This window comes from Salvelinus namaycush, chromosome 4 (genome assembly GCF_016432855.1).
Source record: "Salvelinus namaycush isolate Seneca chromosome 4, SaNama_1.0, whole genome shotgun sequence".
Taxonomy (NCBI): Eukaryota; Metazoa; Chordata; class Actinopteri; order Salmoniformes; family Salmonidae; genus Salvelinus; species Salvelinus namaycush.
The window spans coordinates 82,235,545-82,261,674 of record NC_052310.1 but is presented as its reverse complement, the minus strand read 5'-3'; the positions used below and the strand labels follow the sequence as shown (position 1 = coordinate 82,261,674).

Sequence of the window (26,130 nt, the reverse complement as noted above, 5' to 3'; positions counted from 1 at the left end):
TAGAGGGAGGGGTGTCCATGCATTTACACCATTGGTACAGTCAGCTCCTGGGAGTAGAGTGGCTGCTAGTCCTGAGTTTACAAGCACTGGGAGGGGTAGGCTGTTTACTCCACCTGACCAGGGTCTCCCACCTCTGTCTCTTGATGTACCATTGTCCCCAGTCCTCAGTAATAATGGGACACCGAGTCAGCTTAGTGACCTTATTAAGCAGATTGGTTCAGAGATAGGAGAATCTATCAGAGCGAGTTTACTGCAGCCTGGGGCTTCAAGTCTTTCTCCTGCCCATTCCCCTGACCAATCCCAGCAGTTTCCCCTGCCTGAACAATGTGGGTCAACTTTTATTGATGCGTCCAAGCTGAATCTGGTTGTGAAGTCAGAGGTTAGTGCTCCACCTTTCTTCAGGGGTGATGGCTCAGATAAGTACTCTGTCCTGGAGTGGGAGGAGCTAATGGGAGTCTACCTAGAGAAGAGGGGTTACACTGGGTCTGAGAATGTTGGGGAGGTGATGTCTAGGCTCATGGGGAGGGCACGGGATGTGACCAAAGTCTGGATGCGTAACAACCCTGTTGTCACAGATGTTAAGGCAGTGTTCAGTGTTCTCAAGCAACACTTTGGGGATACTGTCTACTCAGGTATGCCATTAGCTGATTTCTATTCAATGAGACCATATGCTAATGAGGGTCCACTAGATTTCTGGATTAGGCTTAACAAAGCTGCAGAGGCAGCTGAACAGTACCTTGTAAGTGAGGGTAGAACCTTGCCCAATCAGTGCTCAGAGTTGGCAGTCATGTTTGTACGCAACTGTCCTGATAAAGAGTTGGCCCAAGTGTTCAAATGCAAACCCCTTCGTGACTGGACAGCCAGTGAGGTACAGGATCGTTTGGATGAACTGTTAAGGGAGCGTAAAGCATGTAGAACACAACTTTCACAGCAGGTGGCTGCTGTCTTCGACTCCCCCCAGGAGGAAGTGGATCCTGAGAGCAGACCTAATGTGTCATCTTTTTCTCGATGTGGCCGTGAACCAGAACAGGCCCAATCTGTATCTGAGGGTGGGACATTAGAGAAAGTTTTGAGTATGCTAGAGAAGGCTCTTGTCAGCAATACTCAGTCTGTGAACAGAGGGCCCCGTAAACAGTTCCCCAAACGTGAGCGTGAGTGCGCTGTCTGTGGAAGCACTAATCACTGGACCAAAGCTCACTGTCAGATGCACCAGCTGTGTTTCAAGTGCTTCTCTCCTGGCCACATGAGCTTTGACTGTAGTGAGACTGGGAAGCGAAAGAGCCCTGTATGTGGACAGACTGGCAGGTCTCAGGAAAACTAGAAAGTCTCCATTCTGAGGAGGGCAATGTGAGGCAGTCTAATTTTTCCTCCACTGATGATGATATCCAATCTGTTTATTCTTATTTTTGTGAGTCAGTACCCAAGAACAACACAGTAATTTTTCAGAACACAATGAGAATTTCTCAGAATGACAGTTTGTTTTACACCACCGTGCTAGTACAGGATAAAGTTGAGCTGAAGGGGATGTTAGATAGTGGGTCCATGGCTACTACTCTGCGCGCAGATATTGTACCTCGGTTGAGGGAGGCAGGAGTGGTAGAGGGGAACTTTCTAGCTCCTTCAGACATCATACTGGTGGGTTGTGGTGGGACGCAAACTAGCCCAGTGGGCATGTGTGACTTGAAACTACAGCTTTATGGCTTCAGTTATGTAGTCCCAGTGCTGATTGTAGATGGGCAGGTTGATGAACTCATTGTTGGCACTAACGTGTTGAAGTCTCTGATTAGACAGTTCAAATCAAATGACAGCTACTGGCGGGTGGTGGGTACGCCAGGTCCCTCTGGCCAGTGTGAGGACAGCCAGTTCCTGCGTCTCCTATCAAATCTGGAGAGATGGAGAGGAGACTCCATCCCAGATAAAGTGGGCACCATTAAGTTGAAGAGGGCAGTAACGCTCCAACCCATGAGTGAGCATCTGGTGTGGGGCCGCTTACCCCCAAAGACAAAACTCTCTGTGGGCAGTACTGTTGTGGTCGAGCCCAGCACGTCTCGTTGTGTGAATCGACACATACTAGTAGGGAGAGTAGTTACGCCTCTGTGGGGGGATGGATGGCTCCCTGTGAAGATTGTGAATCCAACAACTTCGCCAGTTACCCTGAGACGAAATGCTAAAGTGGCAGATGTGTACCCTTGTATTGCATTGGAGGATTTTGATGATGTCAAGCAGCAAGCTGCTTACCAGAACGTGGCAAAAGTACAATGTGACAGCTCACATGGCAGTCTTACAGCTAAGAGTTCAGTTGGTGGCAGTGTAGTTAATGACAACAGTACACTGAGCAATCTTGGACTTCAAGGCCTGTCTGTTGAGGAGTGTCCAGTTTCACAGTTCTGGAAAGACAAACTTGTCGGTTTAATTGAGAAGTATGACACGGTGTTCTCTAGACATAGCCTGGATTGTGGAGAGGCAAAAGAGTTCTGCCATCGCATACGGCTGACTGATGACCGCCCATTTCGATTACCTTATCGTAGGCTTTCTCCAGCTGATTACCAAAAACTCAGGGAAACACTGGATGATATGGAGGAAAAGGAAATCGTCAGAAAATCCAGCAGCGAGTATGCCTCACCATTGGTGCTGGTATGGAAAAAGAATGGGGACTTGCGTCTATGTACTGACTTTAGGTGGTTAAACGCCCGCACAGTGAAGGATGCTCATCCACTGCCTCATCAGGCTGATGTACTGGCGGCGCTGGGAGGTAATGCCTTCTTCAGCACAATGGACTTGACATCAGGGTACTACAATGTGCCACTGCATGAAGAGGATAAGAAATACACTGCCTTTTCCTCTCCTTTAGGTCTGCACGAGTACAATCGTTTGCCTCAGGGCCTTTGCAACAGCCCAGCTACTTTTATGAGAATGATGCTGACCATCTTTGGGGACCAAAACTTTCTAAGTCTCCTTTGCTATTTGGATGATCTCATGGTTTTTGCTAAGACGGAGGAAGAGAGTCTGCAGAGACTTGAGATGGTTTTCCAGCGGTTGCAGGAGCACAATCTTAAACTGTCTCCGTCTAAGTGCAAGTTTTTGAGGAGGTCTGTTAAGTTTTTGGGCCACATCATTTCTCAGGAGGGCGTAGCCACTGATCCTGCTAAGGTTCAAACCATTTTGAATGTGACTGAGAGTGAGATGATGGAAGCTGATGGTGTCACTCCGTCTCCTAGCAAAATCCGTTCTTTCCTTGGTATGGTAGTATACTATCAACACTACATTGAGAATTGTTCCATGGTTGCTAGGCCATTGTTTCAGCTGACTACAGGTCAGAAGAAGCCTAGGAGAGGCAAGGGCAGAAAGAGGCCTGGTCCCTCTCGCAGGCTCACTGCTGCAGACTGGACTGCCTAATGTAAACTCGCTTTTGAAGCTTTGAAAGCAGCACTAGTTGACCAGGCACTGCTGGCTCATCCAGATTTTTCTCAGCCATTTTTGCTTTCTGTTGATGCATCTACTAGTGGTTTGGGAGCTGTACTATCCCAAGTGCAAGATGGGAAGGCCATAGCCAGGCCAATAGCTTTTGCTAGTAAATCTCTTAATCATGCACAATCCAAGTATCCTGCTCACCGGCTGGAATTTCTAGCCATGAAATGGGCCATTCATGATAAGTTCAGCCATTGGCTGCGAGGGCATAAGTTTACGGTGTGGACCGACAACAATCCACTCAAATATATTCTTACAAAGCCGAGACTTGATGCATGTGAGCAGAGATGGGTTGCAAAGCTGGCACCTTTTGATTTTGATATCCAGTACATACCAGGGCCCAAGAATGTCGTTGCTGATGCTTTGAGCAGAGAGCCATTTGTCCGCTCCAAAGTTCTGCACCGACTGACAAGAATTCCATATGATGTCCTGCTGGAGGAAGCCAGAGGTCTTCGACTGGATGATGTACAAGACATGTTCCGTCTCTCCTGTGAGCAGCCCGAGGCTGGCTGTGGAACGTCTATGGCTCCTGGGAGTGAGTTGAGTAGAGCTGGAGACGATGTCAGTGGGTTGGTTTCCTGTGAAGAGGTGTCTGCTGTCCTCCAGGCCCATCGCCGATGGGATGATGGTGCCACAGTGAGGGCCGTTTCACATGTGCAGCACCTTGAGAAGTTGATGTCCATGGGTCAGAGCCCTTTACCTGTCCTTACACACAAGGAGCTGTATGATAACCAGTCACTGGATCCTATCATCAGCAGAGTAATGTTCTTTGTAGATAGAGGCCGGCGCCCATCTAGGAGAGAGCGAGTCTTTGAAGCTAAAGAAACAGTTTATACTCTAAGACAGTGGGGGAAACTCACCACGCGGTTAGGGATTCTGTATCGTGTCTCAAAACACCCAGTGAGTAAGAAGAAAATATTCCAGTATGTTGTACCTGTGTCTTTGAGAGGCCTTGTGTTGAAGGGAGTTCATGATGATGCTGGTCATCAGGGTCAGCAGTGCACATTGTGGCTCACGAGACAGCGGTTTTACTGGGAATCTATGGAGAAGGATGTCAAGGAATACGTGGCCCACTGTAAGAGATGTGTGTTGAGTAAAGCACCTGAGCCTGAAGCAAGAGCTCCACTTGTCTCCATTGTGACAACGGCACCTTTAGAACTTGTGTGTATTGATTTCTGGACTGCCGAAGATTCAAACAACAAGTCTATTGATGTGTTAGTAGTGACTGATCACTTTACTAAGCTGGCCTGTGCGTATCCATGTCCAAACCAGTCTGCTAAGACTGTTGCTCGTGTTCTCTGGAATAATTTCTTCTGCATTTATGGGTTCGCTGATTGCATCCATTCTGACAGGGGTGCTAACTTTGAGAGTTTACTTATTGCAGAATTACTTCAGTTATCTGGTGTTGAAAAGTCCCACACCACACCTTATCATCCCATGGGTAACGGTCAAGCAGAACGTCTGAATCGCACACTGGGTGGGATGATTAGAGCTCTGCCAGCTAGGTCTAAGGCTAAATGGCCTCAGATGTTGAACACATTGACATTCTCCTATAACTGCACTGTTCATGAGACTACTGGGTTTCCACCCTTCTTCTTGATGTTCGGACGCACCCCTAGGTTGCCGGTAGATGTTATGTTTGAAAGTGTGCTGTTGGATGGGGACACAGTAGATGTGGATAAGTATGTCCAGTCTCTGGGTGAGGATCTGAGAGAGGCCATGACATTGGCCCAGCAGCATGCCAGTAAGCAACAAAAGAGACAAGCCGAGGTCTACAACAGACGGTCTAAGGGTCACTCGGTGCAGAAGGGAGATAGAGTTCTACTTGCTAACAAGGGGGAGAGGGGCAAGAAGAAACTGGCTGATCGCTGGGAGAGTGTGGTGTACATAGTGGTTGCAAAGAACAGCTCACTGAACACATATCGTATCCAACACCCTACCACTGGACGCATCAAAACTGTGCATAGGAACCTGATTATGCCAGTCAACTTTCTGCCTTTACCTTCGTGGGAGGAACCTGAGGGTCACGGATCTCTATCGAGTGGTGACGTGATCTCTGAGATGTCTGCAAAGTCCAGCCAAATGGATGGGAGTGACGCCAGGACTGTCCACTGGGTAGCAGGCCTTCCTGAGTCTTCTGGGAGGATACTCCAAGAGGATGGTGAAGTCCCGGCTGATGGAAGTGAGGTGGAACAACCGTATGAAGTCCCCTTAAGTGAGGTGTGCTCAGCAGAAGTGGACCAGAGAGATATCCCCGAAGCCTACAAGAGTTCTGATTGCGAAACTCCATTCAGTGTGGATGATGTTACCTTGGTTGAAGATGCTTCGTCAGTGTGGTCTGTGACAATCTACCAGGATTCTGATCAGTCGTCTGACACTACTAGTGTTGAGTCGGTAACTGAAAGTGTGCTGGCTCCGGAGATGCGGATCTGTAGTACTCCCCATCCTGAGGTTAGACCTCTGAGCAGGGTTAGTGCTGTCTGTGACATTCCTGCTAGGTTTGTGGGTGAGGGTGTTCGGACTAGACTAGGTAGACTTATTAAGCCAGTGGATAGGCTAATCCAAACTATGTCTACACAGGAAATGAAACAGTTCTTGGTTTCTCAGTGACGGTAGGATATTGCCTACCTTTTCTTTTGTAGGAATGTAGGAATCTAAGCATGTCTTAGAATGATTTGTGGGTTTGTCTAATATATTTGACAATTCATGTAACTTTGTGTGTAGTCCATCGGCATAAAATGTATATGGCATTTTTCGTATACGGTTGAATAAGGGATTAGCTACCCCTTATTTTTCCTAATCCTTCGCGGGATAGCTTTTCAGCTGATCGACCATTTGTGGGTCTAGAATTAAGGGACTACACTGGGTTACTCTGTCGCCCTGTGGGTGTGAATTTTTTTCTTTCTTTGCTTTGTTACCTTTGAGGTAATGTGTTTTGTTTTGGGCCTATAATCTAGTGTAAAACAGTGGGGGTGAATGTAGCAGTGTGATGTTGTTCCCCTAGATTACGCACCAAATTGCACACAAGGACCAATTCAAATAGGCCAGGTCAAGAGGGGATGTTAATAATCTGATAATAATAATAATAATTCAGTGTATTTTTTTATTTAATTACAGCTGCATAGCTAATGTTTTTATTTGGTGTACAAACACTTTTTCATACCAATATTGTACATACAAGTGATTGTAAAAGTTTTGTATATTTTGGTTTGGCCCATCGCGGGTTATCTGTATTCCCATACCACTTTATCGTTCTCTTTTGCCTGACCCTCGGCTAGCAAGGTGCCGGAGAGCTGTGACTGCACCAAGGGTAACGTGTGTGTTGTCTCTTCGTGTGCAGGGCAAATAAAAAGAGTTCAACGAGCAGACCGTCAGTTGTGGCAGCGTCTTAATTGAAAACACACAACGCAGAACGAACCACGCTACATTGACATGATCAGTACAATCAAAGCTACTGTAGATATAACGTGATGTGACGTAATTGTATCTGTGGCATGACCTTGAGCCTTGGATGGGCACTTCTAATGTAACTCTATGGCAGCACCCAAGAGGCTTGAATTTTAGAGCTCTCCCAGTAGATTTTGTAGTGACATAGTGTCTCAATGAGTGACAGAACACTGAGTCAATCATGGCTCAACTAGAGAACATCACCAACCCCTACACTGGTTGCCACACCACCACAGATAGCACTGAGCTAGGTGGAAAAGCAAAAAAGAGAATTTTTGTTTGCAGATTTATTAATTCAATGATTTGTAAAATATTTGTTTACATTGTTTGCAAACTGATGTGACACGTATTCATACCAAAATAACATGCAAAACAGGCAACAACAACAAAAATGTAACCTGCCTTGAAAAAAGGGGCACCACTGTAAACATCTGCCAGACTGCAACTCAAATCTCTGTTTTACTCTCTTCAGATGTTCTTAGTTGGTCATAATTTATTACCTAGCCTCTCCAGTCTCCATAGCCTGTAATTAGGCCTACACTGCTGATGTAACCTAGCTGACGAGGCTGGAGTTTGGGAAGAGGTTTATTGACAGACACATTCTGTCCCTGTCCTAATCCGTGTGAGTTGACTGGGATCGGGGAAGAGGATATTTGACAGACACCCTTTGTTGTTCTAATCCAATTTCTCACGAGTCAATCCCCTGGAAAGGAAAAAAGATTCAGATCCGAAAATTTGCTTTATTAGGCTACTTTTGTATTACTGTTGTATAAAGTTAAAGGACACTATTGTATTCATAAAGCTTCCAATTAGGCTTATGATAACAATGTATATATCCAGCTGGTTGCAGTGAAAACGATATAACGTAACATTTAAGGAGGCTAATGTCTGTTTGCACTAGAAACATTGTAGGCTAATGTTTTATCGCTTTGTTATTGTAGACAATAACTTACAATAACTACTTCTCAGGCCACTTCTACCATTGGCAAAAACAGACTCCCAATCACGTCAAAAGCTTCGTCATCATTCGGTCAGATGAGATGTGGGAGAAATATTTGCATCCGTCGGTCCATTCCTTCACACGCTCCGCTATTCTTTTAGCAGGGACGTCCTGTTAATTTCCCCCGGTAGACTAAAGGGGATAGGAAATCGGCAGCTTTCTCGCGCTCCCTCTGCCATTTTGAGAAAAACCTGTCGGGCTTGCATATTGGGATTTATGCTGTTTTAACTGAAAATAAGAATCATGTCCTGATTGTTGTTCATTCTGGATTTGTGGAGAACGTGAGTATTTTGGATTTCATCGCGAGTTTCCTCTAGCAACTCAATTGACAACTTCCATCTCATTGCTCTTTCAAAGCAACTTAAAAGAAACAAGCAAGGCTACACAATAGCCGATTTCTGTTTTGGGGACAACTTCTGTTAACAACACCGTGCAAAGTTGTCTTTCTATTCAGGGCAAATCGAATCTTGACTATCTTAAACATTTACTTTTCTTGGACAAAATAAGAGTGGAATTTGCTTTATAACGGAATCAGCCTATACATTAACAATTTACCTGAATCTCAGTCATATTATTTGCTGAAAAACTAGTATGGGTAGTCAACCGAGGTAAAAACAGTTTCAGCTTGGATATTCGTGCTTTCAAACCACTTGAGCCACAGACTACAAATAAATGTAATCGTATTTTCATGATTTGGACATTAATTCGCTTTCCAAAGCTAATAAACATGTGTAAATGTGAGCAGCTTTTTGTATTCCTAGTTTACTTAGTTAGGGAGCTTAAACAAAGTACAAACTTCTTTTACTTTGAATTTCAAAAACTCCTTGGTCATGTGACCTACTGACTTCAAACAAGGTTCAGAACGTACACTCAGTGGGCCTTGACATTGCACACCGTTTAGTTTGTCCATTTATAATTTCACATGTTTTCACATGAATTTTTCAAACGTTCTAATTTCAATAGCTCCTTGGTTATGTGACATACTGGACTCAAACAAGGTTCAGAATGTACACTCAGTGGGCCTACGCATTGCACACCCTTTAGTTTGTCCTTTCCCCCACACGCCATTCGCCAGAGCGAGAGACCACAGTTCACGGAGCAAAAAAGTTTGAGTTTGAAATGAAAGGGTCTGGGTGCTCCGCCGCAGGACCGGAAGCCACCCTCCCGGCCAAGAACCCAGCGCCGATGGAAGGGAGAGGTGGGGGGAGTGAGCCCCCTACCCAGCCCACAGCAGCGTTTTGTTTTTGGAGCACAGCCCCGCGCCGGCGGCTGACAACCCATTAATGATCCTTCTGCAGGTTCACCTATGGCAATGGTTCCCACACTTTTTATAGTCCCGTACCCCTTCAAACATTCAACCTCCAGCTGCGTACCCCCTCTAGCACCAGGGTCAGCGCACCCTTAAATGTTGTTTTTTGCCGTCATTGTACGCCTGCCACACACACACTATGATACATTTATTAAACATTAGAATTAGTCCGTTTTTGTCACAACCTGGCTCATGGGAAGTGACAAAGAGCTCTTATAGGACCAGGGCACAAATAATAATCAATAATTTTTCTCTTTATTTAACCATCTTACATATAAAACCTTATTTGTTCTTCGAAATTGTGAACCGAGGTAAAGACAGTTGTATTGGAGAGAGTCTTTCTTAAATCATTTTCCACACAGTCTGTGCCTGTATTTAGTTTTCATGCTAGTGAGGGCCGAGAAACCACTCTCACATAGGTACAGTTGAAGTTGGAAGTTTACATACACTTAGATTGGAGTCATTAAAACTTGTTTTTCAACCAGTCCACAAATCTCTTGTTAACTATAGTTTTAGTTTTGGCAGGTCGGTTAGGACATCTACTTTGTGCATGACACAAGTAATTTTTCCAACAATTGTTTACAGACAGATTATTTCACTTTTAATTCACTGTATCACAATTCCAGTTGATCAGAAATTGACATACACTAAGTTGACTGTGCCTTTAAACAGCTAGGAAAAATCCAGAAAATGATGGCTTTAAATGGTGTCATGGCTTTAGAAGCTTCTGATAGGCTAATTGACATAATTTGAGTCAATTGTAGGTGTACCTCTGGATGTATTTCAAGGCCTACCTTCAAACTCAGTGCCTCTTTGCTTGACATCATGGGAAAATCAAAAGAAATCAGCCAAAATCTCAGAAAAAAAATTGTAGATCTCCACAAGTCTGGTTCATCCTTTGGATCAATTTCCAAATGCCTGAAGGTACCACATTCATCTGTACAAGCAATAGTACGCAAGTGTAAACACCATGGGACCACGCAGCCATCATACCGCTCAGGAAGGAGACGTGTTCTGTCTCCTAGAGATTAATGTCCTTTGGTGCGAAAAGTGCAAATCAATCCCAGAACAACAGCAAAGGACCTTGTGAAGATGCTGGAGGAAACGGGTACAAAAGTATCTATATCCACAGTAAAACGAGTCCTATATCGACATAACCTGAAAGGCCGCTCAGCAAGGAAGAAGCCACTGCTCCAAAACCGCCATAAAAAAAGCCAGACTACGGTTTGCAACTGCACATGGGGACAAAGATTGTACTTTTTGGAGGAATGTTCTCTGGTCTGATGAAACAAAAATAGAACTGTTTGGCCATAATGATCATTGTTATGTTTGGAGGATAAAGGGGGAGGCTTGCAGGTTAAGAACACCATCCCAACCTTGAAACATGGGGGTGGCAGCATCATGTTGGGCTGCAGGAGGGACTGGTGCACTTCACAAAATAGATGGCATCATGAGGATGGAAATTATGTGGATATATTGAAGCAACATCTCAAGACATCAGTCAGGAAGTTAAAGCTTGGTCATAAATGGGTCTTCCAAATGGACAATGACCCCAAGCATACTTCCAAAGTTGTGGCAAAATGGCAACAAAGTCAAGGTATCGGAGTGGCCATCACAAAGACCTGACATCAATCCTATAGAAAATTTGTAGGCAGAACTGAAAAAGCGTGTGCGAGCAAGGGGGCCTACAAACCTGACTCAGTTACACCAGCTCTGTCAGGAGGAATGGGCCAAAATTCACCCAACTTATTGTGGGAAGCTTGTGGAAGGCTACCCAAAATGTTTTACCCAAGTTGAACAATTTACAGGCAATGCTACCAAATAATAATTGAGTGTATGTAAACTTCTGACCCACTGGCAATGTGATGAAAGAAATAAAAGCTGAAATAAATCATTCTCTCTACTATTATTCTGACATTTCACATTCTTAAAATAAACTGCTAACCCTAACTGACCTTAGACAGGGATTTCTTACTAGGATTAAATGTCAGAAATTGTGAAAAACTGAGTTTAAATGGATTTGGCTAAGGTGTATGTAAACTTCCGACTTCAGCTGTATATTTACGGCGAGTAAATTGATATTCTGAAAGTAGTTTGAGGGTTGTAAGTCACATGACCGGGGAATTATTGAAATGAAAAGAATTCATGTAAAACCGTGTGAGATTTAAAATGGACAAACGAAAGTGTATGCAATGTGTAGGCCCACTGCGTGTACATTCTGAACCTTGTTTGAGTCCAGTAGGTCACATGACCAAAAGCTATTGAAATTAGAAACATTGAAAATGTATGTAAAATCGTGTGAGATTAAAATGGACAAACAAAAGGTTGTGCTACATATAAGGCTACTCAGTGGATATTCTGGACCTAGTTTGAGGGTTGTAGGTCATAAGACTAAGGAGCTATTTAAATTTGAAAGTTAGAAAATGTACCCTACTGTTCAAAAGTTTGGGGTCACTTAGAAATGTCCTTGTTTTCCATGAAAACATACATGAAATGAGTTGCAAAATGAATAGAAAATATAGTCAAGACGTTGACAAGGTTATAAATAATGATTTTTAATTGAAATAGTAATTGTGTCCTTCAAACTTTGCTTTCGTCAAAGAATCCTCTATTTGCATCAATTACAGCCTTGCAGACCTTTGGCATTTTAGTTCAATTTGTTGAGGTAATTTGAAGAGATTACACCCCATGCTTCCTAAAGCACCTCCCACAAAATTGGATTGGCTTGATGGGCACTTCATACGGTCAAGCAGCTCCCACAACAGCTCAAAGGGTTGAGATCCGGTGACTGTGCTGGCCACTCCATAATATACAGAATACCAGCTGACTCCTTCTGCCCTAAATAGTTCTTGCATAGTTTGGAGCTGTGCTTTGGGTCATTGTCTTGTTGTAGCAGGAAATTGGCTCCAATTAAGCGCTGTTTACAGGGCATGGCGTTGCAAAATGGAGTGATAGCCTTCCTTCTTCAAGATCCCTTTTACCCTGTACAAGTCTTCTACTTTACCACCAACAAAGCACCCCAGACCATCACATTGCTCCACCATGCTTGACAGATGGCGTCAATGGTCATGCTCCTCCTCCTATGGTTCATTCCCTCCCCATCAACAGTCTTTACTCTGCCTCCACCCCAATGGACATTTATTTATTAAACACCGCTACAGTTATGATGTATATAATGCCATTTATACATTTATTTTTATTTGTTTATTTTTCCTCCAGCATCTTTTCATGTTTTTCTGCGTCTCACGAATGTTCTTTGTCATCTGAACACCTCAAACTTAGATTTGTCTGTCCATACATTTTTTTTCTCCAATCTTCCTCTGTCCAGTGTCTGTGTTCATTTGCCCATCTTAATCTTTTGTTTTTATTGGTCTGAGATGTGGCTTTTTCTTTGCAAATCTGCCTAGAAGGCCAGCATCCCGGAGTCGCCTCTTCACTGTTGATGTTGAGACTGGTGTTTTGCGGGTACTATTTAATGAAGCTGCCAGTTGAAAAAAAGTGAGGCGTCTGTTTCTCAAACTAGACACTCTAATGTACTTGTCCTCTTGCTCAGTTGTGCACTGGGGCCTCCCACTCCTCTTTCTATTCTGGTTAGAGCCAGTTTGCGCTGTTCTGTGAAGGGAGTAATACACAGCGTTGTACGAGATCTTAAGTTTCTTGGCAATTTCTCGCATGGAATAGCCTTCCTTTCTCAGAACAAGAATAGACTGACGAGTATTCAAACCCACAAATGCTGATGCTCCAGATACTCAACTAGTCTAAAGATGGCCAGTTTTGTTGCTTCTTTAATCAGGACAACAGTTTTCAGCTGTGCTAACATAATTGCAAAAGTGTTTTCTAATGATCAATTAGTCTTTTAAAATGATCAACTTGGATTAGCTAACACAACGTGCCATTGGAACACAGGAGTGATGGTTGCTGATAATGGGCCTCTGTACGCCTATGTAGATATTCCATAAAAAATCTGCCGTTTCCAGCTACAATAGTCATTTACAATATTAGCCATGTCTACGCTGTATTTGGGATGAATTTTATGTTTTAATGGACAAACAAATAGAAATGTCCTTGTTTTAGAAAGAAAAGCTAAGTGACCCAACCTTTTGAACGGTAGTGTATGTAAAATTGTTTGAGATGAAAAATGGACAAACAAAAAGTTGTGCAATATCTATATAAGGCTTGTCAGTGGATATTCTGACAGCAGTTTGAGGGTTTTAGGTCACATGACCAGAGAGCTATTGAAATTAGAAACAATGGAAAAAATAAAGAACACTTCATGTAAAATCACCTGAAATGAAAATGGACGAACTAAAGGGTGTGCAATGTTTAAGGTTAGTGACTGGATGTTCTGAAAATAGTTTGAGGGTTGTAGGTCATAAGGCTAAGGAGCTATTGACATTTGAATATTTTAAAATTTATCGTAAAATCTCATGAGATGCAAATGGACAAACAAAAGGGTGTGTAGGCCCACTGAGTGTACATTATGAACCTTGTTTATGGTGTGTGGGTCACATGACCAAGGCGCTATTGAATTTCAAAAATAAAAATAAATAATTTAAAATAATGTGAGATGTAAACCAACTAAAACATGTGTGTCTATGCCAGCTAGAACCAGTTTCGAAAGTTTTAGGAGTAATGGTTAAAGAGATATTTAAATTAGAAAAATGTTATTTGTCACTATGTTGACGGTCCCTAACTGCTGTTGGTGGACGTAAGGAAAACTACAGGTGAATATCCATCGAATATTCAACCTGAATCTGTATTTACCTCAGTCGAAAGTCATAGTTTCAATGACTAAACAACGAAAACAGGTAAAAAAGCACAGGTAGGATAATTCTCCTTTTGTGACATTGCATCGTTCCTCCCCTGATGTTGAAGCTAGTTTCCTCTGGCGGTATAGGAATGAGTCATGGACAATCACAACACGGTTGAATTTTTACAGAGACCAAAACAACAATTGTCTCTATGCCAGAGTTTCACTGAAAAATGGGCTGCGGTAGGCCTGCAGGCAACATTTTCTCATGTCATTATAGTGAATCTGTCAATCTTAAAACCACTAGGTCAGCGGTCACTCAATTAGGCGTTCTTGTACACTGGACAGACAGACTTGGCTCATTTCACTCAAAGCAAAAAGTCAGCTATAGCAGAGACTTTTAAATAGGTTGTTCCCACACATAGTGCTTGATTAACATTTATAGGTTGATCAATATAATGGTAGTTGTATTGCAGTTAATTGACAGATGGCATGAAGGAAAATATTACAACTAAATATAGGGGCAATCTGCAGTTGCTACATAAATGTTTTTGATTTTTAAAGTAATAATACCTATTTATTATTGAAAACTTATAGATGACACATTAACTTAACTGTCTTACCACATCAGAACCCAAACTATAAGCTTGTTTTACTCCTTTGTTTGTAAATGTAAACAAAAACTCAACACATGGTTCAAACTATAATGTTGATATCATGGATGGTCAGTCCTTCCATCCATAGCGCTATTAATGAGTTTGAGAGTGGTTACATTTCTCCATCCCCATCCCTCAGCTGTTTATGAAGTCAGTGGTGGGATGTATGCTTTGTTATTGTTCGAAATGCAGATTGGTCCTTTAATCAAGTAATTGATTTGTTCTAATCAAGCCATGCTGATTTAAGTTTCCTGGGGACATCTAGAGGACAGGGTCAGCACAGGGTCAACACAGACATTCACACAAAACATATGCATGCACACACACACAAAACACACACACACACAAAACCCCCACACACACAGAACACCCACACATAGAACAGTTTTTGCAAAGGTAGGGACTGTAGTCTATTTTATTCCCTGTTGAAATGGGTCATCACACAGTTAATTCAGCACAATAGCAGGGGGACTTGCAGTGCACAGTAGCACTTACAGGGGGCATGAATCTCTTGTCACAGCAGGGAGTCTTTGATTCCAAATTAAATGGGATATTCTTCTATTAAGAATTCTGTCAAAGTTCTGGAGCAAAACGATATGCTCAAACACTCAGAAAACAGTAGTCTTATAGATATTCATGTAAATTCCACTGAACAAGTTAAATAAGGTCACGATGACAACTTTTAAAGGGGCAATCTGGGATTCGACCTGCCACTTGTTTTGGTAAACACCTGAGTTATGGGGCTTGAGAAATGTAACCACACTCAAATAATGCATATACAGAGCAATGGATGCAAGTAAGAAAATAAATATGTCCGTGACTCAACTCACCTCCCATCACCTCCGTCTGACAGTTTTACAGATTACATAACCAGAGGGTTCTTTATTTAACAAGGGAAGTCACATTGAGGTGGATCTTTTTCTAAATGTGGCTTGTTTGTCACTTACTCAAGTCATTGTCTTGTAGCTATTTGAAAAGAGTCTATTGGGAAATGCATTACCTGAAGTGAAAAAGTTCCATAGCCATCGTGTAGGAGCTTTGGTGTTTCCCTGTCTTTATCTTCATCCACTGTCTCTCTCATTTCAAGTCATTATAAAAGGATGATTTATATCATGTGAGACAAACATTACTGGAGAGCGAGCTATCATATGATGCAAACATTATGATCAGATGCTTCTTATTTAGTTATCAGACCACTGAGGAGGCTTGCCCTTACAAAATAGGCTCGTACAGTAAAGGTGGTTTCACAGACACCACCTTTTTAATTTTAGTCCTTGACTAAACAACTAATTAGGATTAGGTTTAATCTGTGTCTGGGGACAAAGCAATCTAAAAGTTCAGGTTTCAATCATAACTCTACTAACATGAGCAACCAGACATGAGTGACATCTACAGTACAGTGTAATCAATGTGGTATATATTGTCTGTGATCCCAGTGACAGTGAGTTGTGTGGGAGCAGCAGAGTAGGCTGGTATTTCCTGTGTGCATGTTGCTCTGTCCCTTAGGAATGATAGGAATGTCCTTCTTCTGCCTCTGCAGATTTATTAACCTTTCATTCCCCCTGCTACTAGCCTGGTGCTGAATCCGTTTGCACTCTCATGCCAACTCCTGCTAGCGTGACAATGCATCTGGGACCAGGCTATTTCTCTGCTCCATCTCTTTGTAACAGGCTGCTGGAGGTGGCAGTACTGTCTGGGAGTGAAATTGCCTGCAGGAGTTCAGTTAGCCTCAATACAAGGTTCTTCTTCCCTAAAGCCACATTCTGTCATTTCAACAGGCCTGAATCAATGGGATGAATTGAAATAACCATTAAACAGCAGGGATAATGGCAGAATATGGCGTTAAGGCTGATGCACTTTTGAAACCATAGCTCAGTTAGCCTGTAGTCTACAAGGTTCGATCTTTCTTGGAACACTGCTAGATCAAACCACAGTTCAGTCCATAAGACGGAGGGAGAAGCTGAGGGTGAACCATAACAGCCATACCTGCCATATCTAACTTCCTTAGTCCTCATTAGAACGACCCAGCTCTCCAGGCCTTGACAGCCCCATTACCATGCTGGGCCCAGTATGTATAATTTGGGCTCCTGAGTGGCGCAGCTGTCTAGGGCACTGCATCTCAGTGCTAGAGGTGCCACTACAGATCCTGGTTCGATTTCGGGCTGTATCACAACCGGCCATGATTGGGATAGGGCGGTGCACAATTGTCCCAGTGTCGTCCGGGTTTGGCCGGTGTAGGCCATCATTGTAAATAAGAATTTGTTCTTAACTGACTTCCCTAGTTAAATAAAAATACAAAAGTCTCAGAGGAGAAGAGCTGATCGGGGATCAGGTCCATGTAATCTTATTCATTAAGACCTAAAAGGCTAAACTGATCCTAGATCAGCATTTCTACTCTGAGACGCTCCCTTGGGCTCCTACAGCCCCTGAGCTCCCTCCATAGTTATTTATAGCATGAAAGGAACTTTTCCAGTGCCACTAGTTGTCTTCATACATACTGTAGGCTGTAACCCATTGGCTGTGGTAAATGTAATAGTGGGGGTAGGGAGTTGGTAAGGAGATTGCAGAATAACTACTGTGCTTAGTTTATTTTTCAGAAGTTAGGCCTGTATCTCTGTGGTGAGGTTGGTGGCTGTGATGGATACCGATTGAAACCGGTGTTTTGCGTCTGTTGACTGGGAATCAATTGCTAGATTGTATGATGATTACAGCGTGTCTGCTCTCCATTGTGCTGGGTGGAGGTAGTCTGGCATTGCAAGACATTACATTATTCTCTAACATGGAAACTTATGACAGCTGGTGTCGAGGGCATGGATGACATCAGAGCTCAGGTTAATGTACTAGCCTATATTTCCAAGTTCCTTGTCCCAGATCTGTTAGTGATGTCTTGCAAAACAGATCTGGGACAAGGCAATATTTCCACAGCTCCACCAAATGAATCAACTGTTACCACATAATAGACTATGCAGTAATCATTTTATTAGATTTGGCCACCAGCCGGCTCTTTGGCAGTTAGCCTGGGGATGAGGTTTACAATATATGAGGTGTAACTCATTAAGTCATATGAGTTAAGTAGTAGTGTCTGTGCCCCATATCTCACCAGCTGTTCCAGTGTTCCACAGCCTAGTTATCACAGATGGTTTCATACTGTTGGCGAATAAAGAGTGGTGATTGGTTCTCTGCTCGAGTGCCAGTGACACATTTCCTGAATGCTGCTAAAACTGACTAGAGCAGAGCAGTGTCCTTGTATTCATTAGCAAAACATTTTGCAACAGAAAACGAAAATAGGTATTTCTTATTGGACGAGTCCAAGGAAAGCCTGTGTTTTCTATTTGGCGTAATGAACACTACCCAACCCCTCTGATTCAGTTCCATTCCATCTTCCACATTTCCCACTAGAGCATTTTCATCCATCACTATATATGTACAATTTCCAAAACCCTACATTTTATTCCAACTCCAATGTATTCCACTTTTCACCACCTTTGAGTAGGAGGGAGCTGAAGTCCAACACAAATTGAAATCGACCCCAATTCCTCTGGTAGTTGCTGACAGAGCAGAGCTGCACCTCTCTGCCTTTTCATTCAACAAGGCTGCAGCTGTAGCATTTAGACAGATGTTACTCATCGGTGTCCACTAGCATGTTCAGTGTTTCTATATTTATCCTCCTCAATTCCAGTGGGAGAACACAGGGATTGTGTGTGTGGTTGACTGGTGACAAGACACAGACACCGCAAAGAGCAAGATGTTACTTTCTCCCCCTCTAACTTCTTTATGTATTCAGTATTGTTCTCTTGTGTCGGGCTAAATATTACCACATGGCACTATTTGCTGATTTGCCACCAATAAAAGAAACAACCCAACTCGTCAGCTGTTGAATAATTAAACCAACAGTCAACTCGCCAGCTATTAAATAATTAAACCAACAGTCAACTCGTCAGCTATTGAATAATTAAACCAACAGTCAACTCGTCAGCTATTGAATAATTAAACCAACAGTCAACTCGCCAGCTATTAAATAATTAAACCAACAGTCAACTCGTCAGCTATTGAATAATTAAACCAACAGTCAACTCGCCAGCTATTAAATAATTAAACCAACAGTCAACTCGTCAGCTATTGAATAATTAAACCAACAGTCAACTCGCCAGCTATTAAATCATTGAACCAACAGTCAACTCGCCAGCTATTAAATCATTGAACCAACAGTCAACTCGCCAGCTATTAAATCATTGAACCAACAGTCAACTCGCCAGCTATTAAATCATTGAACCAACAGTCAACTCGCCAGCTATTAAATCATTGAACCAACAGTCAACTCGCCAGCTATTAAATCATTGAACCAACAGTCAACTCGCCAGCTATTAAATCATTGAACCAACAGTCAACTCGCCAGCTATTAAATCATTGAACCAACAGTCAACTCGCCAGCTATTAAATCATTAAACCAACAGTCAACTCGCCAGCTATTAAATCATTAAACCAACAGTCAACTCGCCAGCTATTAAATCATTAAACCAACAGTCAACTCGCCAGCTATTAAATCATTAAACCAACAGTCAACTCGCCAGCTATTAAATCATTAAACCAACAGTCAACTCGCCAGCTATTAAATCATTGAACCAACAGTCAACTCGCCAGCTATTAAATCATTGAACCAACAGTCAACTCGCCAGCTATTAAATCATTAAACCAGTCATGTGGGAAATTTAATGTCGCGGATTGCAACTGCACTGTGTTGGCAGATTTTTATGACACTTTGCAGATTAATCTGAGCAAAAATCCCACTAAATTCTACTAAAAGGAGCCCAAATGTCGATTATGAAAACTGCCCAATCAAATCAAAGTTTATTTGTCACGTGCGCCGAATACAACACGTGTAGACCTTACAGTGAAATGCTTACTTACAGGCTCTAACCAATGGTGCGGGGAAAAAAGGTATGTGTGTGTGTGTGTGTGTGTGTGTGTGTGTGTGTGTGTGTGTGTGTGTGTGTGTGTGTGTGTGTGTGTGTGTGTGTGTGTGTGTGTGTGTGTGTGTGTGTGTGTGTGTGTGTGTGTGTGTGTGTGTGTGTGTGTGTGTGTGTAGGTAAGTAAAGAAATAAAACAACAGTAAAAAGACATTTGAAAAAAGAGTAGCAAGGCTATATACAGACACCTGTTAGTCAGGCTTATTGAGGTAGTATGTACATGTAGGTATGGTTAAAGTGACTATGCATATATGATGAACAGAGAGTAGCAGAAGCGTAAAAAGAGGGGTTGGCGGGTGGTGGGACACAATGCAGATAGCCCGGTTAGCCAATGTGCGGGAGCACTGGTTGGTCGGGCCAATTTAGGTAGTATGTACATGAATGTATAGTTAAAGTGACTATGCAAATAAGATAAACAGAGAGTAGCAGCAGCAGCGTAAAAGAGGGGTTGGGGGGGGGGCACACAATGCAAATAGTCCGGGTAACCGTTTGGTTACCTGTTCAGGAGTCTTATGGCTTGGGGATAAAAACTGTTGAGAAGCCTTTTTGTCCTAGACTTGGCACTCCGGTACCGCTTGCCATGCGGTAGTAGAGAGAACAGTCTATGACTGGGGTGGCTGGGGTCTTTGACAATTTTTAGGGCCTTCCTCTGACACCGCCTGGTGTAGAGGTCCTGGATGGCAGGCAGCTTTGCCCCAGTGATGTACTGGGCCGTACGCACTACCCTCTGAAGTGCCTTGCGGTCGGAGGCCGAGCAATTGCCGTACCAGGCAGTGATGCAACCGGTTAGGATGCTCTCGATGTTGCAGCTGTAGAACTTTTTGAGGATCTCATGCCAAATCTTTTTAGTTTCCTGAGGGGGAATAGGCTTTGTCGTGCCCTCTTCACGACTGTCTTGGTGTGTTTGGACCAATCTAGTTTGTTGTTGATGTGGACACCAAGGAATTTGAAGCTCTCAACCTGCTCCACTACAGCCCCGTCGATGAGAATGGGGACGTGCTCGGTGCTCCTTTTCCTGTAGTCCACAATCATCTCCTTAGTCTTGGTTACGTTGAGGGATAGGTTCTTATTCTGGCACCACCCGGCCAGGTCTCTGACCTCCCTATAGGCTGTCTCGTCGTTGTCGGTGATCAGGCCTACCACTATTGTGTCGTCAGCAAACTTAATGATGGTGTTGGAGTCGTGCCTGGCCATGCAGTGGTGGGTGAACAGGGAGTACAGGAGGGGACTGAGCACGCACCCCTGGGGAGCTCCAGTGTTGAGGATCAGCGTGGCAGATGTGTTGCTATCTACCCTCACCACCTGGGGGCGGCCTGTCAGGAAGTCCAGGATCCAGTTGCAGAGGGAGGTGTTTAGTCCCAGGATCCTTAGCTTGGTGATGAGCTTTGAGGGTACTATGGTGTTGAACGCTGAGTTGTAGTCAATGAACAGCATTCTCACATAGGTGTTCCTTTTGTCCAGGTGGGAAAGGGCAGTGTGGAGTGCAATAGAGATTGCATCATCTGTGGATCTGTTTGGGTGGTATGCAAATTGGAGTGGGTCTAGGGTTTCTGGGATAATGGTGTTGATGTGAGCCTTTACCAGCCTTTCAAAGCACTTCATGGCTACAGACGTGAGTGCCACGGGTCTGTAGTCATTTAGGCAGGTTGCCTTTGTGTTCTTGGGCACAGGGACAATGGCGGTCTGCGTGAAACATGTTGGTATTACAGACTCAATCAGGGACATGTTGAAAATGTCAGTGAAGACACCTGCCAGTTGGTCAGCACATGCCCGGAGCACACGTCCTGGTAATCCGTCTGGCCCCGCAGCCTTGTGTATGTTGACCTGTTTAAAGGTCTTACTCACGTCGGCTACGGAGAGCGTGATCACACAGTCGTCCGGAACAGCTGATGCTCTCATGCATGCCTCAGTGTTGCTTGCCTCGAAGTGAGCATAGAAGTGATTTAGCTCGTCTGGTAGGCTTGTGTCACTGGGCAGCTCGCGGCTGTGCTTCCCTTTGTAGTCTGTAATAGTTTGCAAGCCCTGCCACATCCGACGAGCGTCGGAGCCGGTGTAGTATGATTCAATCTTAGCCCTGTATTGACGCTTTGCCTGTTTGATGGTTCGTCGCAGGTCATAGCGGGATTTCTTGTAAGCTTCCGGGTTAGAGTCCCGCACCTTGAAAGCGGCAGCTCTACCCTTTAGCTCAGTGCGAATGTTGCCTGTAATCCATGGCTTCTGGTTGGGGTATGAACATACAGTCACTGTGGGGACGACGTCCTCAATGCACTTATTGATAAAGCCAGTGACTGATGTGGAGTATTCCTCAATGTCATCGGAAGAATCCCGGAACATGTTCCAGTCTGTGATAGCAAAGCAGTCCTGTAGTTTAGCATCTGCTTCATCTGACAATTTTTTTTATAGACCGAGTCACTGGTGCTTCCTGCTTTAATTTTTGCTTGTAAGCAGGAATCAGGAGGATAGAGTTGTGGTCGGATTTACCAAATGGAGGGCGAGGGAGAGCTTTGTACGTGTCTCTGTTTGTGGAGTACAGGTGATCTAGAATTTTTTTCCCTCTGGTTGCACATTTAACATGTTGATAGAGATTTGGTAGAACTGATTTAAGTTTCCCTGCATTAAAGTCTCCGGCAACACTAACTGTAGGAGAGGTCTCTTAGACAGAATGCTCACTAGGGGGGATTGTGAGGTTATGTATTGGTGTAAATAAGAGATGCCTGATACAGTATATTTCATAGCAAATGCACCAATATATAATACCTGCCAGAGGAGGCTGGAGGGAGACGCTTTTGGAGGACGGGCTCATTGTAATGGCTGGAATGGAATTTTATAGAACGGTATAAAACACATCATGCATATGGAAACCATATGTTTGACTCTGTTCCATTAATTCCATTCCAGCCATTACAATGAGCCCGTCCTCCTATAGCTCCTCCCACCAGTCTCCACTGATACCTGTAGATTCTACAGAAAAACATTGTATGCTGTTACTCTGTATGTTCTAATCTATGACAATGTTCTGTTCAGCTTTTCAGCAGGGAAGGCCTCTGTGGTGGAGTCTGAGGATAACGTCAACAACAGAACCAGGAAGTACTGACTTGAACCTGGATGCCAAAAAACCACAGCCATGTGCTCCATGAACAATCCAAACTGGGTGACCTTCGAGGATGAGTGTACTACATCTACGTCCCCTTCTTTTGCCTCAACACCCCTGAAGATCCCAGGGAGTGGGACAAAGTTGGCCTTAACACCACTGAAGTCACCAGGGGCAAAGATAGGGTCACCCCCTTCCTATGCCTCTACAGCCCTGAAGACACACCCAGGTAGTGTGACAACGACAGGGTTAAAGACAGTCCCCCGTCCCAATGGCCTAAAGCTGGTACTGCCCCCATTGGGAGATCCATCCTGGAGCTTCAGCAGTTCCCTTGAATTCAGCTCCCCTCCAATGCATTTTAACATCAATGGAAGTTCCTGTGTGCCCTACAACACTCCTCTCTGCACGCCGGTAATGGAGGCTCCTCCTAGCAGTGCATTACCTTTCCATTGCAGGTCCTGGGATCAGCACGACTTCTTCCGTAGTTTCTCTAGTTCTGCCTCTGCCACCATGCATTCTTCTTCTCCCCCAGGCCTAGACCAGGCCACCCACACAGGCACCACCCCACATCCCCAGAGTGACGTCTCTGTCTCCGATGGCCCCGGTCCCTTCCCCTCCTTCCAGGGGGACCCGGGGCATTTCAACCCATTCTGGGAGGGGGCTGGTGGGCATAGCATGGACTCTGGGAGCTCCTCTTCCGACTCTGAGGGTGGAGGTTCTAGTCTGCCTCGCTTCTTCATCCAGCCGAAAGACAGCAACGATCCTCCTCGACCAGACCACCTCCAGAGCTCCTACTCCTACATCTGCCACAAGCTGGAGGGCCTGCGGGCCGAGGAAGACAATGACACAGAGGAAGGAGTAGGGATGGATAGAGGGGGGAGGAGAGGAGTAAGAGACAAGGAGGACGTCAGGGAGGGACCATCAGCAGCCTTTGTCTCTCACAGTCTGTTCCGTAGTGAGAAGAGAGACGGCTGGTCTTTAATGCTGAGGATCCCAGAGAAGAAAAACCGAATGTCGTCCCGACAGTGGGGCCCCATTTACCTGCGTCTGCTGTCTGGAGGGGTGCTCCAGATGTACTATGAGAAAGGACTGGAGAAGCCCTTCAAAGAGTTCCAGCTGCAGCCTCACTGCAGGTTGTCAGATCTCAAGCTGGAGAGCAACGGAGAGCCTCGCAAGATCCAGACAGTGAAGGTGGAGCACGTGTCTTACACAGAGAAGAAGCGCTACAACCACAAGGTAAGAGGGCATTTTACTTTTTTTTTTTTAAATCACTTTTTTATAAAAAACATGTTTTTAGCTTGGCGTTTAATCAACAATCAACAATGCATAAAGTTTGATTTGATTTGAAGCTGGAGGTGTCCCACGAGGCTGAGGTGGAGCAGCTGCTGAAATTTGGAACCACGGAATACGGCGACATGGAGGATCTGTTAGAGACCATAGAGGAGGAGATTCTTAGGCTGACTCCGCCCCTGTCACAAAAACGGCACTACGAGGAACAGGAGATGACACTGCAGATCACAGACCACCTCTGGGTGCAGCTGGACAAGGTACATTTACTTCTTCTTTCACTACCATACAACTACTGTAAGATAGCACACAGTCTCTTCAGGAAATGTACCTAGTAGTTAGTGTAGTTCATTGGTATTTCAGCATTATTACAGGTCGTTATTAAAAACTCATGAATTACTTGCTGTTACTTATTATATACAAATTGAAAGCCTAAATAAGAAGGTTATACATTTCTATGAATGTCTTTTGCTAAAATCATTCACAAAAATGACTCCTTACCTCCTGTTTTTGACATATTGCATGCTCCTTGGGGATCCTTTTTTTGCCACTCGAACTCTCATTGACTAAAATCTTAAAATACATTTTAAGAACGGTGTGGTGATGGATCGGGCAGCCATGACAAGGATCCACTGCCTGGCGTTCCTCAACGGACCAGGGGAGTGTTTCCTGGCTCTCAACGATCTAGGGCTCCTCCGCTTCGACGCCAGCTACGGCTCTGGCTCTGAGGAGGTTGGGTGTTAGTTTCTTAACACACATATCAACACATACATACAATTTAACCTGCATATCAAAAGACAACACAATTAGTAGAATCATCCAGGATGACACAAAAAGGTTGACTTAGGTCTATTTCAATTGTGGTCCTTTAATTTCCATTGTGGTCTTTCAGGATGACCTCCTTGAGGGCTGGATGGAGATCAGTGACTGCCACTTCCACAAGTGCATCAATGACTTGGAGTTCCACAGGTCCCGGCTGCTCAAGTTCTCTCCTCCGGACGCCTGTAGAGTAGAACTGATGCGCTACAAGACGTTAGCCCTGGGAAGTACTAACCTACCGTTCTCCGTCAAAGCTGTGGTGACTGTCCAAGGGGCCTACGTGGAACTCCAAGCCTTTCTCAACATGTCAGCCGCCTTCCCGTCATTTACCGGAGTGTCGGAGACTGAGCCGCTCTGCGAGAACGTTCTGATCCGTTTCCCGGTACCGGCGGACTGGGTGAAGGTGTCACGTACTGTGACGTTGCTACGACGGAAATCCCTGACGGCCAGGATAAACCGGAACACGTGTCTGGGGACAGTCAGTGCTGTTGAATCACAGCCGGTCATGCAGGTTACCGTGGGGACAGTCAAGTATGAGAATGTGTACTCGGCCATGGTGTGGAGGATCGACAGACTGCCTGCTAAGAACATGGGTAAGGACTAAGAGGAATAGTCTGGCTGTCTTTGATGATCGATTGATGATGTTCTATTGATAATCCCTGTTTGTATGGAATGCTGGCTTATTCTGATTTGGCTTGATTTTACATGTTACATTTACCGAAACATGTTTCAATATAGGCTATGTTAAAATGTAACTTATGTTCCCTAATCAGTTTAGCTAAAATACATCAACTCTTTATAGTATTAGGGTTTGTTATACTACAGCTTGGCTAAATAAATATTAAATCCTGTTTGCATTGTGCCAGAGGATGGAGACCTGTATCTTTCAGATTCTGCTCATAGTGCTCCCCCAAGTGGTAGAAACTACACAATCTCCCTTTTCCCTCTCACAGCAGTAGAAAATCCCCATACCTTCTCCTGTAAATTAGAGCTTGGTTCAGATCAGGAGATCCCCACTGACTGGTATCCGTTTGTCACGATGGAGTGTGAGATGGTGGGGGCCGTGGTCTCACAGACCAGAGTGACGTCACTGGGCACAGACAGTGACGTTCAGCCTCAGAAACATGTCACCGGTAGGACCCACTATCATTGTCAGGTAAGGGCTGAGATATTATTATATTAGATAACAAGTTTAATATCTATAATGTTTTGTATATATAATGCTGTTTAATATCTATAATGCTGTTGTTGATCTTATTTTTGTTTGTTTCTATTTTGCTCTATTTTTGTTAGTTCCAAAGCAGAATCATGATTTGCGACTTATTAGGGGAACTTG

At 44.1% G+C, this 26,130-nt stretch overlaps 1 protein-coding gene across 1 annotated transcript in view; it reads left to right on the top strand.

Annotated features, from left to right (window-relative positions):
* Positions 1 to 7,956: 7,956 nt before the first annotated feature.
* LOC120046024 (stonin-1-like) overlaps positions 7,957 to 26,130 on the top strand; it is a 29,729-nt gene continuing 11,555 nt past the window's right edge. The window contains exons 1-6 of the mRNA XM_038990937.1: positions 7,957 to 8,196; positions 22,622 to 23,924; positions 24,038 to 24,235; positions 24,567 to 24,707; positions 24,868 to 25,387; positions 25,748 to 25,950. Of these exons, the coding sequence (XP_038846865.1) occupies positions 22,722 to 23,924; positions 24,038 to 24,235; positions 24,567 to 24,707; positions 24,868 to 25,387; positions 25,748 to 25,950 (2,265 nt within the window). The 5' untranslated portion in view covers positions 7,957 to 8,196; positions 22,622 to 22,721. The remainder of the gene's footprint in view (positions 8,197 to 22,621; positions 23,925 to 24,037; positions 24,236 to 24,566; positions 24,708 to 24,867; positions 25,388 to 25,747; positions 25,951 to 26,130) is intronic.